Source organism: Staurois parvus, unplaced genomic scaffold, assembly GCF_062004578.1.
Source record: "Staurois parvus isolate SC_StPar_1 unplaced genomic scaffold, SC_StPar_1.0 ptg000942l, whole genome shotgun sequence".
Taxonomy (NCBI): Eukaryota; Metazoa; Chordata; class Amphibia; order Anura; family Ranidae; genus Staurois; species Staurois parvus.
Window position 1 is genome coordinate 918,350 of NW_028318738.1, and position 17,911 is coordinate 936,260.

Genomic DNA, 17,911 nt, shown 5'->3' on the forward strand with positions numbered 1-17,911 from the left:
GGCTGTCAGAGGAATCCACACACAGGAGACGCGACCGAGTGCCGGCTGTCAGAGGACTCCACACACAGGAGACGTGACCGAGTGCCGGCTGTCAGAGGACTCCACACACAGGAGACGTGACCGAGTGCCGGCTGTCAGAGGAATCCACACACAGGAGACGTGACGGAGTGCCGGCTGTCAGAGGAATCCACACACAGGAGACGTGACCGAGTGCCAGCTGTCAGAGGACTCCACACACAGGAGACGTGACGGAGTGCCGACTGTTAGAGGACTCCACACACAGGAGACGTGACCGAGTGCCGGCTGTCAGAGGACTCCACACACAGGAGACGTGACTGAGTGCCGACTGTCAGAGGACTCCACACACAGGAGACGTGATCGAGTGCCGGCTGTCAGAGGACTCCACACACAGGAGACGTGACCGAGTGCCGGCTGTCAGAGGACTCCACACACAGGAGACGCGACCGAGTGCCGGCTGTCAGAGGACTCCACACTCAGATTTACTATTGAGCAGTGGCTAAAAAGCAAGCACCCACAGAGGACGTCTAAAATGTGTTCTGCGCATGCGCATTTGTATCGGCCAAAGACACTGCACGGGCGTCTAGTTTTTTACTGTGTTGATTTGCTTTAAAAAAACTATTTTTAACACATTCTTAATTTTTTTTGAAATGGCAGATATTGTTTAAAGTGAAGTCCTGATATTTGGCAAAGCAAATTTCTAAGTGAACGTCTCTGCAGTGATTTTTCATGGTGTTAGACATACCTCTTACCAAGTCTGCTTTGTAAGTCTGATTCCTGGCGTGTGTCTCGATAGTAAATTCGATTGGGTGTCTACTTATGGACGCTGCTCAATAGTAAATCTCGTTGCGGGATAAAAGTAGACAGTCGCTCGTAAAAATTAGACGTTCGCCCACGGATATGCGCCCACGCCCAATAGTAAATCAGGGCCTCAACGTCTCCTATGATTGTTTGGGATGCTTTGAAAGCATATATTAGAGGCATGTGTATCAAGGAAATTTCCAGAATGAAGACTAACTCCAGACAATGGGAGGTTGAGGCCGGCCAATCTGTAACTAAGGCAGAACGAGCCTATCTTAGCAATACCAACCCTGATACAGAGAGGTGGTACTTGCGGCACAACAGTTTTTGCGCACTGTCCAACTTCAGCATGCTGAAAATAAACATTTTTTCCTTCTCAAGCCTTGAGGAGGGGGAAAAGACGGGTCATATTTTCGCAATCATTGCAAAAGCTCAGTAATCATCTTCTCATATCTCTTCTTTAAAACTGCCCTCGTGTCCCCAGTGCAGAAAAGGAGGGGAAGGGGTGTCTTCAGAGGAGGAAAAGAGAGGAACGGAGTATCTTCAGTGGAGAGGGTGTCTTTAGTGGGGGAGAGGTGGGTGTTCTTAGTGGAGGATGAGAAGGGTTTTTTGGGTAAATGACACCAGATCAAAGTCCTCCTGAGAAGTTCCTAAAAAGACAACTGTCTTGTCTATGTAAAAAGATAGTTTTAGCTGAATCTTAGAAAGCACAGCTTATTATGCGGGGGCTAGGAGTTAAACTGACCCCGGATTTGTTTGTGGACAGGGAGGAGTTCAATGGTCTGTTTACACAAGTCCTAAACAAAAGCTCCATTGTTCTCGGAGTTTCATCTCTCCAGAAGGAAGAACCTGCTCTGGCTGTACAGATCACACAGGTGGAGTCTACACTGCAGTCTGCATTGTCAGCCGAGCAGCTGAAGGAGTCCAACATCTAACCGTCTACTAATCAGGCGTACTCTTGGAGCGCCACCTACACAAGACTCACCTCGTCCATCTAGACTGCTCACTAGAGCTTCTTCTACAGCCTCTGACCCATCACTTCCCTCCTCTGCTGGAGGCACTTTATTAGGATCTATAGAGGGACAGCACCGGCCTCGTTTTGTACATCGGAATCAAGGAAACAGCAGAGATCCAGCCACAGGGGAGGTAGGAAACATCAACGCTGCAACAAGGGATCTCCCACTCATCCAACCATCCCAACAGATGATTCATCATCAACAGAAATAGACGGAATTGTCACCTTCTCCTCAGCGGGACTGACATCGGGTAAGATGGACCTTCTGGGGAAAGGTTTGGGCTTTAGCCCTAAAGGTATCATGAAGAAGTTTTTGTTGGCACAGGACTTGTATAGATGTCTCAGGAATATTAGATTGAAGGGACATTATTCTTGGAGAGGTGATATTGTGGGATCATCTGTAGTCACACCACTGAGTAGGTCTGTCTGAGGTTTACAGACAAAATGGAAGTTTCCACCACCCACTACATATGCAGCAGCAGAAATGTTCCTTCATTTGGATGATAAAGATGGTGACGTATGACAGTCTATAATCAGGAACTCTGGGGTCATATCCTAATAATGGGACCATTGAGGAGAAAGGTGCATTGCCATCATTAGCAGCAAGGGGAGATATAACACTGAAGTCAGCTGATAAGGGGGGATGGGTGGTCATTATGGACACAGCATATGATGACAATGAGACACTGGAGAGTGCAAAGTCTGGTGCAGCTCTGCATAGGAACCAATCAGCTTCCAGGTTTTATGTCAAAGCTTTATTGAACAAGCTGAAGTCAGAACCTGATTGGCTCCCATGCACAGCTGCCCCAGATTTTGCACACTCCAGTTTTAGTAAATCAGCCCCATTGTGTCCATCTGAGATGGTTTGTGCCAGATCCCGGGTTGTGGGTTCCATTCAGTACAATGTCTTTGGGTTCTCTTGCTAGTTGACTGCCCCCTTGTTAGTTGAGGTGTTTGTAGTCATAGAGGTGTTGGGTCATGATGGAATGATGTTGTGTCAGGTGAATGGTAGGCTCTGACCTGGTTTTATCTGCCAGCTCTGTGTTGATTCGCTGAGTTTTCTATTGTTTGTTATGTCCATCCTTGGAATTAGGGAGGACAGTATGATGTTGGAGTGAGGACATTTCTGTTGTGCGGTCTCTGTTAGTTGTAATAGTTTATTCTCAGAGGCTTCCTTTTGTCCCTGGAGGATGTTTGGGTCGGTGTGTATGATGATACGTTTGGGTCGTTGTGTATGATGATATGTTTGGGTCGGTGTGTATGATGATACGTTTGGGTCGGTGTGTATGATGATACGTTTGGGTCGGTGTGTATGATGATACGTTTGGGTCGGTGTGTATGATGATACGTTTGGGTCGGTGTGTATGATGATACGTTTGGGTCGGTGTGTATGATGATACGTTTGGGTCGGTGTGTATGATGATATGTTTGGGTCGGTGTGTATGATGATACGTTTGGGTCGGTGTGTATGATGATATGTTTGGGTCGGTGTGTATGATGATATGTTTGGGTCGGTGTGTATGATGATATGTTTGGGTCGGTGTGTATGTTGATATGTTTGGGTCTGTGTGTATGATGATACGTTTGGGTCGGTGTGTATGATGATACGTTTGGGTCGGTGTGTATGATGATATGTTTGGGTCGGTGTGTATGATGATATGTTTGGGTCGGTGTGTATGATGATATGTTTGGGTCTGTGTGTATGATGATATGTTTGGAACGTGTGTATGATGATATGTTTGGGTCGGTGTGTATGATGATAGGTTTGGGTCGGTGTGTATGATGATACGTTTGGGTCGGTGTGTATGATGATATGTTTGGGTCGGTGTGTATGATGATATGTTTGGGTCGGTGTGTATGATGATACGTTTGGGTCGGTGTGTATGATGATATGTTTGGGTCGGTGTGTATGATGATATGTTTGGGTCGGTGTGTATGATGATATGTTTGGGTCGGTGTGTATGATGATATGTTTGGGTCTGTGTGTATGATGATACGTTTGGGTCGGTGTGTATGATGATATGTTTGGGTCGGTGTGTATGATGATATGTTTGGGTCGGTGTGTATGATGATATGTTTGGGTCGGTGTGTATGATGATATGTTTGGGTCGGTGTGTATGATATGTTTGGGTCGGTGTGTATGATGATATGTTTGGGTCTGTGTGTATGATGATATGTTTGGGTCGGTGTGTATGATGATATGTTTGGGTCGGTGTGTATGATGATATGTTTGGGTCGGTGTGTATGATGATATGTTTGGGTCTGTGTGTATGATGATATGTTTGGGTCGGTGTGTATGATGATATGTTTGGGTCGGTGTGTATGATGATATGTTTGGGTCGGTGTGTATGATGATATGTTTGGGTCGGTGTGTATGATGATATGTTTGGGTCGGTGTGTATGATGATATGTTTGGGTCGGTGTGTATGATGATATGTTTGGGTCGGTGTGTATGATGATATGTTTGGGTCGGTGTGTATGATGATACGTTTGGGTCGGTGTGTATGATGATATGTTTGGGTCGGTGTGTATGATGATATGTTTGGGTCGGTGTGTATGATGATATGTTTGGGTCGGTGTGTATGATGATATGTTTGGGTCGGTGTGTATGATGATATGTTTGGGTCGGTGTGTATGATGATACGTTTGGGTCGGTGTGTATGATGATATGTTTGGGTCGGTGTGTATGATGATATGTTTGGGTCGGTGTGTATGATGATACGTTTGGGTCGGTGTGTATGATGATACGTTTGGGTCGGTGTGTATGATGATACGTTTGGGTCGGTGTGTATGATATGTTTGGGTCGGTGTGTATGATGATATGTTTGGGTCTGTGTGTATGATGATACGTTTGGGTCGGTGTGTATGATGATACGTTTGGGTCGGTGTGTATGATGATACGTTTGGGTCGGTGTGTATGATGATACGTTTGGGTCGGTGTGTATGATGATATGTTTGGGTCTGTGTGTATGATGATATGTTTGGGTCGGTGTGTATGATGATATGTTTGGGTCGGTGTGTATGATGATATGTTTGGGTCTGTGTGTATGATGATATGTTTGGGTCTGTGTGTATGATGATATGTTTGGGTCGGTGTGTATGATGATATGTTTGGGTCGGTGTGTATGATGATATGTTTGGGTCGGTGTGTATGATGATATGTTTGGGTCGGTGTGTATGATGATATGTTTGGGTCGGTGTGTATGATGATACGTTTGGGTCGGTGTGTATGATGATACGTTTGGGTCGGTGTGTATGATGATATGTTTGGGTCGGTGTGTATGATGATATGTTTGGGTCGGTGTGTATGATGATATGTTTGGGTCGGTGTGTATGATGATATGTTTGGGTCTGTGTGTATGATGATATGTTTGGGTCTGTGTGTATGATGATATGTTTGGGTCGGTGTGTATGATGATATGTTTGGGTCGGTGTGTATGATGATATGTTTGGGTCGGTGTGTATGATGATACGTTTGGGTCGGTGTGTATGATGATACGTTTGGGTCGGTGTGTATGATGATACGTTTGGGTCGGTGTGTATGATATGTTTGGGTCGGTGTGTATGATGATATGTTTGGGTCTGTGTGTATGATGATACGTTTGGGTCGGTGTGTATGATGATACGTTTGGGTCGGTGTGTATGATGATACGTTTGGGTCGGTGTGTATGATGATATGTTTGGGTCTGTGTGTATGATGATATGTTTGGGTCGGTGTGTATGATGATATGTTTGGGTCGGTGTGTATGATGATATGTTTGGGTCTGTGTGTATGATGATATGTTTGGGTCTGTGTGTATGATGATATGTTTGGGTCGGTGTGTATGATGATATGTTTGGGTCGGTGTGTATGATGATATGTTTGGGTCGGTGTGTATGATGATATGTTTGGGTCGGTGTGTATGATGATACGTTTGGGTCGGTGTGTATGATGATACGTTTGGGTCGGTGTGTATGATGATACGTTTGGGTCGGTGTGTATGATGATATGTTTGGGTCGGTGTGTATGATGATATGTTTGGGTCGGTGTGTATGATGATATGTTTGGGTCTGTGTGTATGATGATATGTTTGGGTCTGTGTGTATGATGATATGTTTGGGTCGGTGTGTATGATGATATGTTTGGGTCGGTGTGTATGATGATATGTTTGGGTCGGTGTGTATGATGATATGTTTGGGTCGGTGTGTATGATGATATGTTTGGGTCTGTGTGTATGATGATACGTTTGGAACGTGTGTATGATGATATGTTTGGGTCGGTGTGTATGATGATATGTTTGGGTCGGTGTGTATGATGATATGTTTGGGTCGGTGTGTATGATGATACGTTTGGGTCGGTGTGTATGATGATATGTTTGGGTCGGTGTGTATGATGATATGTTTGGGTCGGTGTGTATGATGATATGTTTGGGTCGGTGTGTATGATGATATGTTTGGGTCGGTGTGTATGATGATATGTTTGGGTCGGTGTGTATGATGATATGTTTGGGTCGGTGTGTATGATGATATGTTTGGGTCGGTGTGTATGATGATATGTTTGGGTCGGTGTGTATGATGATATGTTTGGGTCGGTGTGTATGATGATATGTTTGGGTCGGTGTGTATGATGATATGTTTGGGTCGGTGTGTATGATATGTTTGGGTCGGTGTGTATGATGATATGTTTGGGTCGGTGTGTATGATGATATGTTTGGGTCGGTGTGTATGATGATACGTTTGGGTCGGTGTGTATGATGATACGTTTGGGTCGGTGTGTATGATGATATGTTTGGGTCGGTGTGTATGATGATATGTTTGGGTCGGTGTGTATGATGATACGTTTGGGTCGGTGTGTATGATGATATGTTTGGGTCGGTGTGTATGATGATATGTTTGGGTCGGTGTGTATGATGATATGTTTGGGTCGGTGTGTATGATGATATGTTTGGGTCGGTGTGTATGATGATATGTTTGGGTCTGTGTATGATGATATGTTTGGGTCTGTGTATGATGATATGTTTGGGTCGGTGTGTATGATGATATGTTTGGGTCGGTGTGTATGATGATATGTTTGGGTCGGTGTGTATGATGATATGTTTGGGTCGGTGTGTATGATGATATGTTTGGGTCTGTGTGTATGATATGTTTGGGTCGGTGTGTATGATGATATGTTTGGGTCGGTGTGTATGATGATATGTTTGGGTCGGTGTGTATGATGATACGTTTGGGTCTGTGTGTATGATGATATGTTTGGGTCGGTGTGTATGATGATATGTTTGGGTCGGTGTGTATGATGATATGTTTGGGTCGGTGTGTATGATGATACGTTTGGGTCGGTGTGTATGATGATACGTTTGGGTCGGTGTGTATGATGATATGTTTGGGTCGGTGTGTATGATGATACGTTTGGGTCGGTGTGTATGATGATACGTTTGGGTCGGTGTGTATGATGATATGTTTGGGTCGGTGTGTATGATGATATGTTTGGGTCGGTGTGTATGATGATATGTTTGGGTCTGTGTGTATGATATGTTTGGGTCGGTGTGTATGATGATATGTTTGGGTCGGTGTGTATGATGATATGTTTGGGTCGGTGTGTATGATGATACGTTTGGGTCGGTGTGTATGATGATACGTTTGGGTCGGTGTGTATGATGATATGTTTGGGTCAGTGTGTATGATGATATGTTTGGGTCGGTGTGTATGATGATATGTTTGGGTCGGTGTGTATGATGATACGTTTGGGTCGGTGTGTATGATGATATGTTTGGGTCGGTGTGTATGATGATATGTTTGGGTCGGTGTGTATGATGATACGTTTGGGTCAGTGTGTATGATGATATGTTTGGGTCGGTGTGTATGATGATACGTTTGGGTCGGTGTGTATGATGATACGTTTGAGTCGGTGTGTATGATGATATGTTTGGGTCGGTGTGTATGATGATATGTTTGGGTCGGTGTGTATGATGATATGTTTGGGTCGGTGTGTATGATGATATGTTTGGGTCGGTGTGTATGATGATATGTTTGGGTCGGTGTGTATGATGATATGTTTGGGTCGGTGTGTATGATGATATGTTTGGGTCGGTGTGTATGATGATACGTTTGGGTTGGTGTGTATGATGATATGTTTGGGTCGGTGTGTATGATGATATGTTTGGGTCGGTGTGTATGATGATATGTTTGGGTCGGTGTGTATGATGATATGTTTGGGTCGGTGTGTATGATGATACGTTTGGGTCTGTGTGTATGATGATATGTTTGGGTCTGTGTGTATGATGATATGTTTGGGTCGGTGTGTATGATGATATGTTTGGGTCGGTGTGTATGATGATACGTTTGGGTCTGTGTGTATGATGATATGTTTGGGTCGGTGTGTATGATGATATGTTTGGGTCGGTGTGTATGATGATATGTTTGGGTCGGTGTGTATGATGATATGTTTGGGTCGGTGTGTATGATGATATGTTTGGGTCGGTGTGTATGATGATACGTTTGGGTCGGTGTGTATGATGATACGTTTGGGTCGGTGTGTATGATGATATGTTTGGGTCGATGTGTATGATGATATGTTTGGGTCGGTGTGTATGATGATATGTTTGGGTCGGTGTGTATGATGATATGTTTGGGTCTGTGTGTATGATGATATGTTTGGGTCTGTGTGTATGATGATATGTTTGGAACGTGTGTATGATGATATGTTTGGGTCGGTGTGTATGGTGATACGTTTGGGTCGGTGTGTATGATGATATGTTTGGGTCGGTGTGTATGATGATATGTTTGGGTCGGTGTGTATGATGATATGTTTGGGTCGATGTGTATGATGATATGTTTGGGTCGGTGTGTATGATGATATGTTTGGGTCGGTGTGTATGATGATATGTTTGGGTCTGTGTGTATGATGATATGTTTGGAACGTGTGTATGATGATATGTTTGGGTCGGTGTGTATGATGATATGTTTGGGTCGGTGTGTATGATGATACGTTTGGGTCGGTGTGTATGATGATATGTTTGGGTCGGTGTGTATGATGATATGTTTGGGTCGGTGTGTATGATGATACGTTTGGGTCGGTGTGTATGATGATACGTTTGGGTCGGTGTGTATGATGATACGTTTGGGTCGGTGTGTATGATGATACGTTTGGGTCGGTGTGTATGATGATACGTTTGGGTCGGTGTGTATGATGATACGTTTGGGTCGGTGTGTATGATGATATGTTTGGGTCGGTGTGTATGATATGTTTGGGTCGGTGTGTATTATGATATGTTTGGGTCTGTGTGTATGATGATACGTTTGGGTCGGTGTGTATGATGATACGTTTGGGTCGGTGTGTATGATGATACGTTTGGGTCGGTGTGTATGATGATATGTTTGGGTCGGTGTGTATGATGATACGTTTGGGTCTGTGTGTATGATGATATGTTTGGGTCGGTGTGTATGATGATATGTTTGGGTCGGTGTGTATGATGATATGTTTGGGTCGGTGTGTATGATGATATGTTTGGGTCGGTGTGTATGATGATATGTTTGGGTCGGTGTGTATGATGATATGTTTGGGTCGGTGTGTATGATGATATGTTTGGGTCGGTGTGTATGATATGTTTGGGTCGGTGTGTATGATGATATGTTTGGGTCGGTGTGTATGATGATATGTTTGGGTCGGTGTGTATGATGATACGTTTGGGTCTGTGTGTATGATGATATGTTTGGGTCGGTGTGTATGATGATATGTTTGGGTCGGTGTGTATGATGATATGTTTGGGTCGGTGTGTATGATGATATGTTTGGGTCGGTGTGTATGATGATATGTTTGGGTCGGTGTGTATGATGATATGTTTGGGTCGGTGTGTATGATGATATGTTTGGGTCTGTGTGTATGATATGTTTGGGTCGGTGTGTATGATGATATGTTTGGGTCGGTGTGTATGATGATATGTTTGGGTCGGTGTGTATGATGATACGTTTGGGTCTGTGTGTATGATGATACGTTTGGGTCGGTGTGTATGATGATATGTTTGGGTCGGTGTGTATGATGATATGTTTGGGTCGGTGTGTATGATGATACGTTTGGGTCGGTGTGTATGATGATACGTTTGGGTCGGTGTGTATGATGATACGTTTGAGTCGGTGTGTATGATGATATGTTTGGGTCGGTGTGTATGATGATATGTTTGGGTCGGTGTGTATGATGATATGTTTGGGTCGGTGTGTATGATGATATGTTTGGGTCGTTGTGTATGATGATATGTTTGGGTCGGTGTGTATGATGATATGTTTGGGTCGGTGTGTATGATGATATGTTTGGGTCGGTGTGTATGATGATATGTTTGGGTCGGTGTGTATGATGATATGTTTGGGTCGGTGTGTATGATGATATGTTTGGGTCGGTGTGTATGATGATACGTTTGGGTCTGTGTGTATGATGATACGTTTGGGTCGGTGTGTATGATGATATGTTTGGGTCGGTGTGTATGATGATATGTTTGGGTCGGTGTGTATGATGATATGTTTGGGGTTGGTGAAATACGGATCATTGATGACTCCTATCGCTTGTTCAGTTGTTGGACTTGAATTTTGTTGTCTCTTGTTCCTGGGAAGAGCCGTTTGGTGTTTAGATATTTCCCATTGGAGTCTATTAATAACAAAACAATCCAGAGTTTGCTGCCTGTTCTTGTGGTTTGATGATTGTTTGTTTGTAGGGATGAGCTTCATGTTCCAGTCACACCTAAGTTTAACTTGAACATGGGCCATTTGTGTGTTCGGTGAACACCTGAATGGTACAGGCATTCGGTGGGCTGTTTGCCAGCCGCGTCCCACAATGCACTGCGCCCTAACATTGCATTGTGATTGGTCAAAGCAATGCACCTAACTACAGGTCAGGTGCAATGCTTTGACCATTCACAGCATGTGATGATGTCACAAGGGGGCGGGGTGATCTCTCACTCCCTTGTGACATCAGGACAGTATATAAGAACTGTCATCATGGACGCAGCTGTCAGACAGCCATGAGCCAGCTTCACAAGTGGAGCATTTTTTCCCTCTTTTTTTGGGTAGCGGTGGCGGCGGGCATCATGATTGATGTTGGATCTACTTTAGGGGACATTTTTTAAATTTTCATTTTTAATAAAGGACTTGTCAAAGTCTGCCCTCCTGTCATTTATTAACTACACCTTTTTTTGTGAATGGGTAGCAGTACCATATACTGCCTACTCATTCACACAGGCAGGGGGACCGGGATTTGGGGGCCCCCTTGTTAAAGCATGCTTCCAAATTCCAATAAGCCCCCCAGGCTTCAGAGCTCCACAACCACAGGCCACAGTTGTGGGGAAGAGGCCCTTGTCCCCATCAATATCTGGACAAGGTGCTTTGGGGGCTCCTGGCCCAAAGCACCCCCCCATGTTGAAGGCATGGTATGGTGGCACTCATCCACCCAATTGACCTGCCGGGCTACATGCCCTGATAAGGGTCTGGCATGGAGGGTCCCCCTCAAAATCCATACCAGACCCAAAGGGCTTGGTATGGATGGGAGGGGGGACCCCAAGCTGTTTTTTTTTTTAATTGCTGGGAAATGCTGCCAATTCTTTTGACATTCAGCTGTCATCGGGGAGCCCCACTGACACCAGGAACATGAATGAATGTCTCACTACTAAAATACGGCGTGACTTCATCATATAACTCATGCCGGATATTAGTAACTGAGCGGTATCTTCATACTCAGATGCGGTAAGACACCTCTCAGTTCTTCATCTTCGACATTCACTGTAGAACATTCTGTAGGTTCAGATGTTTGACCGCGACCTGAACAGGGGGGTGTTCGGCCATCACTATTTGTGGTCTCAGGATTAGTAGAGTTGTCTTGGCTATTGCTGGTCTTTGTCTTGTTACATTTCGGAAGCTGATTGGTCTCACCGGTCTGTTGTTCCTTGATGGGTACTTTGTATAAATCATCCTCTTTGATTCTCTTTCCTGGTTGTTGAGCTCCATTTGTATCTTTGGTGTCATTATCTCTTCCCTCAGTTGAGGGTTTTCTTGGTGTAATTGTTACATTTTAGACTGAATTTCTAGGATAGATCTGTGGGGGTTTTTAGCTCTTCTCTCAGCTTCTCATTTACATTTTCTCACTTGTCTTTGAAGTTTTTCTTTTAATTGAACAAAGTCTCTCCCTAGTTGAGATTAAGCTTGTAATTTCTGGATCCTTAGATGTACTTTCTGAACGAACCTGCAAATCGAATCCAAGCATTCTGGTTATCAACTCATACTCCCACCAGGCATGGATTGAGCAGGTGAACCCCATAATAATACATGAAAACCTAACTTCTCCTAGGAGACTTATGGCTCTCTGGCAGAACTGGCTGGATACTCCGGTACTCACTCCCCATACTTCATTTGTCATAGGTTTTTATAGGTTTAACTTTTTTAGGCCCCAAAAAATGGACCAGCCAATTGTACCCTACTAAATGGTAACTACATTGGAGGCCGATACTTGGTGTATGATCCTGTAGACACAGGCCTACTTGAACGGTGTCAGCTCTCTATGTATGTACTGGAGAGAGTTACTTGCCATGTACAGGTGAATTGTTCTACGTTGCTTCTTTTTTCTCTTTTTATTTGTTTATTGAAGGTTGCTTGAGGTGATTGTAGCCGTATTAGTGCATTTGCGACATTGAAGGTAAAAGTGAAACCAGAGACAAAGCAAGTTATTGTTCTGTATGATCTGTAACATTGCCACAACTGCTTATACATGAGAATGTATGACTCCATTGTCTGGGCTGAATGTTGGATATACTGTGTGCACTTAAAAACTTAAATAATACAATTTAGTTTAATTTAAACAAATATTTTATTTTTTTTCCATAAATTTTATTAATAAACTCAGAGCATACAATAGGTCCAGGTAATACAAGGTATCAGTCGGAAATGCAATAGGAGGTAATACACATATAGCAAACAAAAAGATACATAGCAATACATAGGCAAAGAATCAGACGTAAGTCATCCCAGGGAAAAGAAAATGGGAAGAATGAGGACATGCAAATGCAGGAACATTAAAGGCATATCTGGTCTCAAGCCCCTATTCAGCATATTGGAATCCCAGCACTGGCAGGTCCATGATATATAACCTCAGCTACCGAGCAGCAGAGAGCGGGGGCAGTGAGTCAAAGGTATGCATTGGAAATGTATACAGTAGGTGTGGAGGGGGGGTGCAAGGGCTTGTAGGATATGGTCTTTTACTTTTGATGAAACTGAGGTAACATACTACAGGTTGTCAGCACGTGGGTAAAATATTTTATATATATATATATATATACAAATGATAATGTACATATGCTTTCTATATATATAACACAGGTGTCAAACACCTGTATCCAGATCCTGCCCTCTAAGTTATTTAATGTGGCCCTTGTACCTCTCCTGCAGGTACCCCCTTGTTTCCTCCCCCACCTTGTCTCAGCAGTTGGCAGCATTGAAGAGACTAGAACTCCTCTGACAAATCCTGCACCTCTCAGTGCAGCTGCAGCATCCCCTCATCTCCACCTCCCTTGGTCTCAGCATTCAGCAGACTCTGGTAATTGACTCCACTCCTCCTCTGGTCCTCCTCCAGACCCTGCACTTTCTGCTTTCCAGCTCTGCCTCCAAAGGAGGTGCACAGTGATGTTAGGGTGGGTGTGGGGTTCTTGGCATCTGATGTAATGGGGGGGTGAGGTGCTCTGGAGATCTAGCCTTACAATTACAACTGGCCCTTTGAGGACAACCATAATGCTGACACAGCCTGCGATGATATATAAGATATATTTAATAATGATAATTAAAAATAAAAACCAACTTTAGACCTTTATATAGAATTCTGATTTTTTTTTTTTTTTGTACAGGTGGATTGATGAGCCACATTTTCAGTCATGCTGGTGTTTGTGAATACAACTCAGTCACATGGGAAACCAAACATCTGGGTGTTGTAATTGACTGAAAGTTTGTATTGCAGTTCACTGGAGGAGTCACACAGGACACAAGTCATATCCGTGTTCTAAATGTCAAAAGTGCTTTGGGTCCTCTTCAACACTGATCCAACCTCCGAGGACAACATGAGAAAAGTCATTTCAGTGTTCTGGATGTGACAATTGCTTTACAGTAAAGTCCAACCCATGTATACATAAGAGGAGTCATTTCAAGCTATTTCTTGTTTGGAACGTGACAAAGATTTTACAATGGAGGCAAAACATATCACACACCAGAAGGTTCACACTGGAGAGAAGCCATATCAGTGTTCTGAATGTGACAAAGCTTTTACAAGGAAGTCACATCTTATCAGACACCAGAGGATCCACACTGGAGAGATGCCATATCAGTGTTCTGAATGTGACAAAGCTTTTACATGGAAGTCATATCTTATCACACACCAGAGGATCCACACTGGAGAGATGTCATATCAGTGTTCTGAATGTGACAAAGCTTTTACATGGAAGTCACATCTTATCGCACACCAGAGGGTTCACACTGGAGAGAAGTCATATCAATGTTCTGAATGTGACAAAGCTTTTGCACAGAAGTCACATCTTATCAGACACCAGAGGATTCACACTGGAGAGATGCCATATCAGTGTTCTGAATGTGACAAAGCTTTTACATGGAAGTCATATCTTATCACACACCAGAGGATCCACACTGGAGAGATGTCATATCAGTGTTCTGAATGTGACAAAGCTTTTACATGGAAGTCACATCTTATCGCACACCAGAGGGTTCACACTGGAGAGAAGTCATATCAATGTTCTGAATGTGACAAAGCTTTTAGACATAAGTCAGTTCTTATATCACACCAGAGGATTCACACTGGAGAGAAGTCATATCAGTGTTCTGAATGTGACAAAGCTTTTACACAGAAGTCATATCTTATCAGACACCAGAGGATGCACACTGAAGAGAAACCACATCAGTGTTCTGAATTGATAAAACGTTTACACAGAAGTCAGTTCTCATAGCACACCAGAGGGTCCACACTGTAGAGCAGCCATATCAGTGTTCTGAATGTGATAAAGCTTTTATATGGAAATCACATCTTATCATACACCAGAGGATCCACACTGGAGAGAAGCCATATCAATGTTCAGAATGTGAAAAAGCTTTTACAGGTAATTCCAGGCTAATCTATCACCAGAGGATTCACAAGCTTGAGCTGCATAGAGGAAACTCCAGAAGAAGGGGCAATATTAAAGAAGTCACAGCTGTCCCATTAGGTTCACAGGCCCCATGTCTTCCCACAAACTAGGGAAGACATGATGCTACTTAATAAAAAAAAAAACTTTGAACAAACAGGACTCTAATGATCGGATTCATTGGGTTTAGTGATTATGTCTATCAGAAACACACCTAGAAGGCCTGTGAATATTTCACCTTTGGACATTTTTTCAGACAAACAACAATGACTGAACTGTATTCCTCATCATTCTCATCTTTATCCTTTTTTATGGAGTATTGACTGAACATGTAATTCATTCTCATCATTCACTAACTGAGCTATGTTCCCATGTGTTTTCTTCATTGCCAGAATCTGACCAACCAATACATGACCAACAATGCCTCAGTACCAGAGTCTAGGATGGGGTCCAATGGCTTCTTGCCAAGCCTCTGAAACCTCATTAGGAGAGTCCATTCCAGGTTCTTTTGAGAATTGATACACCATAAGCTAGGCTTGAGGGTTCCAGCTAAGCCCACCTTGTCCACACCTCCCATTACATGTTCCACCTCCTCTCCCATGATCAATGCCTCCTTTCCATGTTCCATCTCCTCTCATGGATGACATCTTTGCAGGCAGGTCTATAGCTGAGATACCAGCCAGATAGAGGTCTCTGTTTGGTTAGAGAGTAACTTCTTAAGCTGGTGTAGGCCTTCCAACACGGAGTTAATGCTGTTTAAGGGGATGTATTCAACAGTATCACCTACTCCCAGCTGACCACTTATGTTTCATCTGGTTTTCTCAAAAGGGATTCTATCAGGTGAAGATTGGATGTCCTTGTTATCTTTTTTTTTCTGTCCAGCTATTGCTCATCTCCATAAACTATTCACACGGTACAACTGCAAGAGATCTGAACTTACAAAGTGCTAAGTGTGCGGTCATATTCCTACCACTTCTTCTGGGAGACTGAAATTCCTCTTATTGGGGTTCACCTTAATGACTCTGAATGAACGGGTCCCTTTTTGGGGCAAAGTGTGCAAAGAGTGCTAATTATTCCTGGGAATGCTAAGACATCGACACTAAGGTGTAACAATGGGCAAAATCAATAATTACATAAATGGTGGAATCTGTCATTAGCATAAACGTTTTATGTTTTTCCAAGTCTCCCCTTGTAACATTTTTATTACCTGTTGACCCTCCTAGTAGATCTGTTTTTTCTGCTTCATGTAGAAGGCCAAGCTATTTGGCAAAAATTAAAGTGGGGGGGGGGGGGGGTTGGGAAACACCATATAACACTGCTGGGGGTGCTTACAACTGTCATCTTCCATTCATATGGGGGGTTGAACCTTATAGAAATCCTGTTGCTGTAACTGCTGTAGAAGCGTTAGCTGGAGTTGGACTTTACTTGTTGTGTGTCTTACTTATAATCTATCTAAGACTTCCCTGTACAGGGTGACAACGCTGCGGTGTAATGTTCCTGCAGAATGATCAGGGTTGTCACCCTTTTACAGAAGGTGGGAAATAACAGATCTACAGACAGGACCAACAACTGATACAACTATGTTGCAGAGGGAACTCTGGGAATGCTAATGACAGATTGCATTACACATTCAGTTAGCAGACTTCCTGCTGTTGGTCTTCTGTTTGAATTGTGTTCTGATATTTACTGTCCTGCTGTAAAAGGTGTAAATGATTGTCCACATGTTTCCTGTAGTAGCAGGGACTACAACCTCATATCAGGAATAGTAGGATGGGTACTTACCCAAGGGGGTCACCTTTTTGGATTTGGAAGAAACATTTCACGTGGTTTGTTTCCATTAATGACACCGACAAGGGGAGTCTCACTTACTTCACTAACAATAGGAGAGCCAATCACAGGACAGTAACATTTCATGGTTTCTCAATGTAATTGCAGAATGTTTAATCCCCATTGGTCCAATGGATTCCTAGTCCTTCAAGATAACATTTGCTTCTTGTGTGGAAGGAGCACCCTAAAATGTCTTCCCTTCAATTCCACCCATAGCTGTACTTTAGGTTATGTTGCCCCTCCCCCCATATCTGTAAGGGAAACCTCAATTTCTCCCAATACTCCCCTGGCCTTCCAGTGAGAAGAAACATTTTCTATGGACTGGAGCTGCTTTATGCAGTGAGCCCTTCATAGACGGGATGGGGAATCTAAGATACGTAAGATGTACTGGAGTCATGGATCAGATAACCAATGACACCATTGATGTTATAGCAGAGCTGACAGCAGAAGTGGCTCCACCACCTAAGGTGGTGTCACAGAACTGCTTGGCAGCTGACTATCTCTTGGCAGACCAAGGTGGGCTCTACAAATGATGTCAGATAGAGAGTGTTGTACGTTTATATTAGATCATGAGGATCTCAGAAGGGGATATCTACACAAGGTAAAGGAGTTCCAACAGGAACCTGGGTGGGAGGAGGTGGGATCCAATGTTTTGGGTGGGTTTAGTTGGAACCTGGTTGAGTAATATGGTGGGTTTGCTTCTTAAGCCATTATTTGCTATCATAGTTTTGATTTGGAAATGTTATATATTGCTGTATTTTCTTTCACTGCCAGAGTTTATTTTGCTTTTGTTTTTAGTTAAATTCACATTTCAGGCCATATGATTAGTTAAACCCCAAACATTTCTTTTTATTTTCTGAAAGCAGAGACTCTGGAGAATATAATGGTGGTAGTTGCCATTTTTCATGTCGCAGAATATTAGTACAGCTGTTTATCAAATGCATATTTTCTGTAAAAAAAGATAATGTTAGTGCGCAAAGAACACAATATATGACCCAATTTGTTTGGTGAAATATAAAATATGGGGTTGTCATCAAGTATATAGATACCAAACATGTCAAACTTTACAAATTGTGCGTACTTGTGAAATGGTGACAAACTTCAGTACCAAAAATTG

General features: G+C 43.2%; 1 protein-coding gene across 1 annotated transcript in view; it reads left to right on the top strand.

Moving 5' to 3' along the window:
• LOC149441828 (uncharacterized) overlaps positions 1 to 16,219 on the top strand; it is a 39,906-nt gene extending 23,687 nt beyond the window's left edge. The window contains exon 3 of the mRNA XM_089656850.1: positions 13,687 to 16,219. Coding sequence (XP_089512976.1) covers positions 14,020 to 14,793 — 774 coding nt within the window. The 5' untranslated portion in view covers positions 13,687 to 14,019 and the 3' untranslated portion in view covers positions 14,794 to 16,219. The remainder of the gene's footprint in view (positions 1 to 13,686) is intronic.
• The last annotated feature ends 1,692 nt before the right edge of the window (positions 16,220 to 17,911 follow it).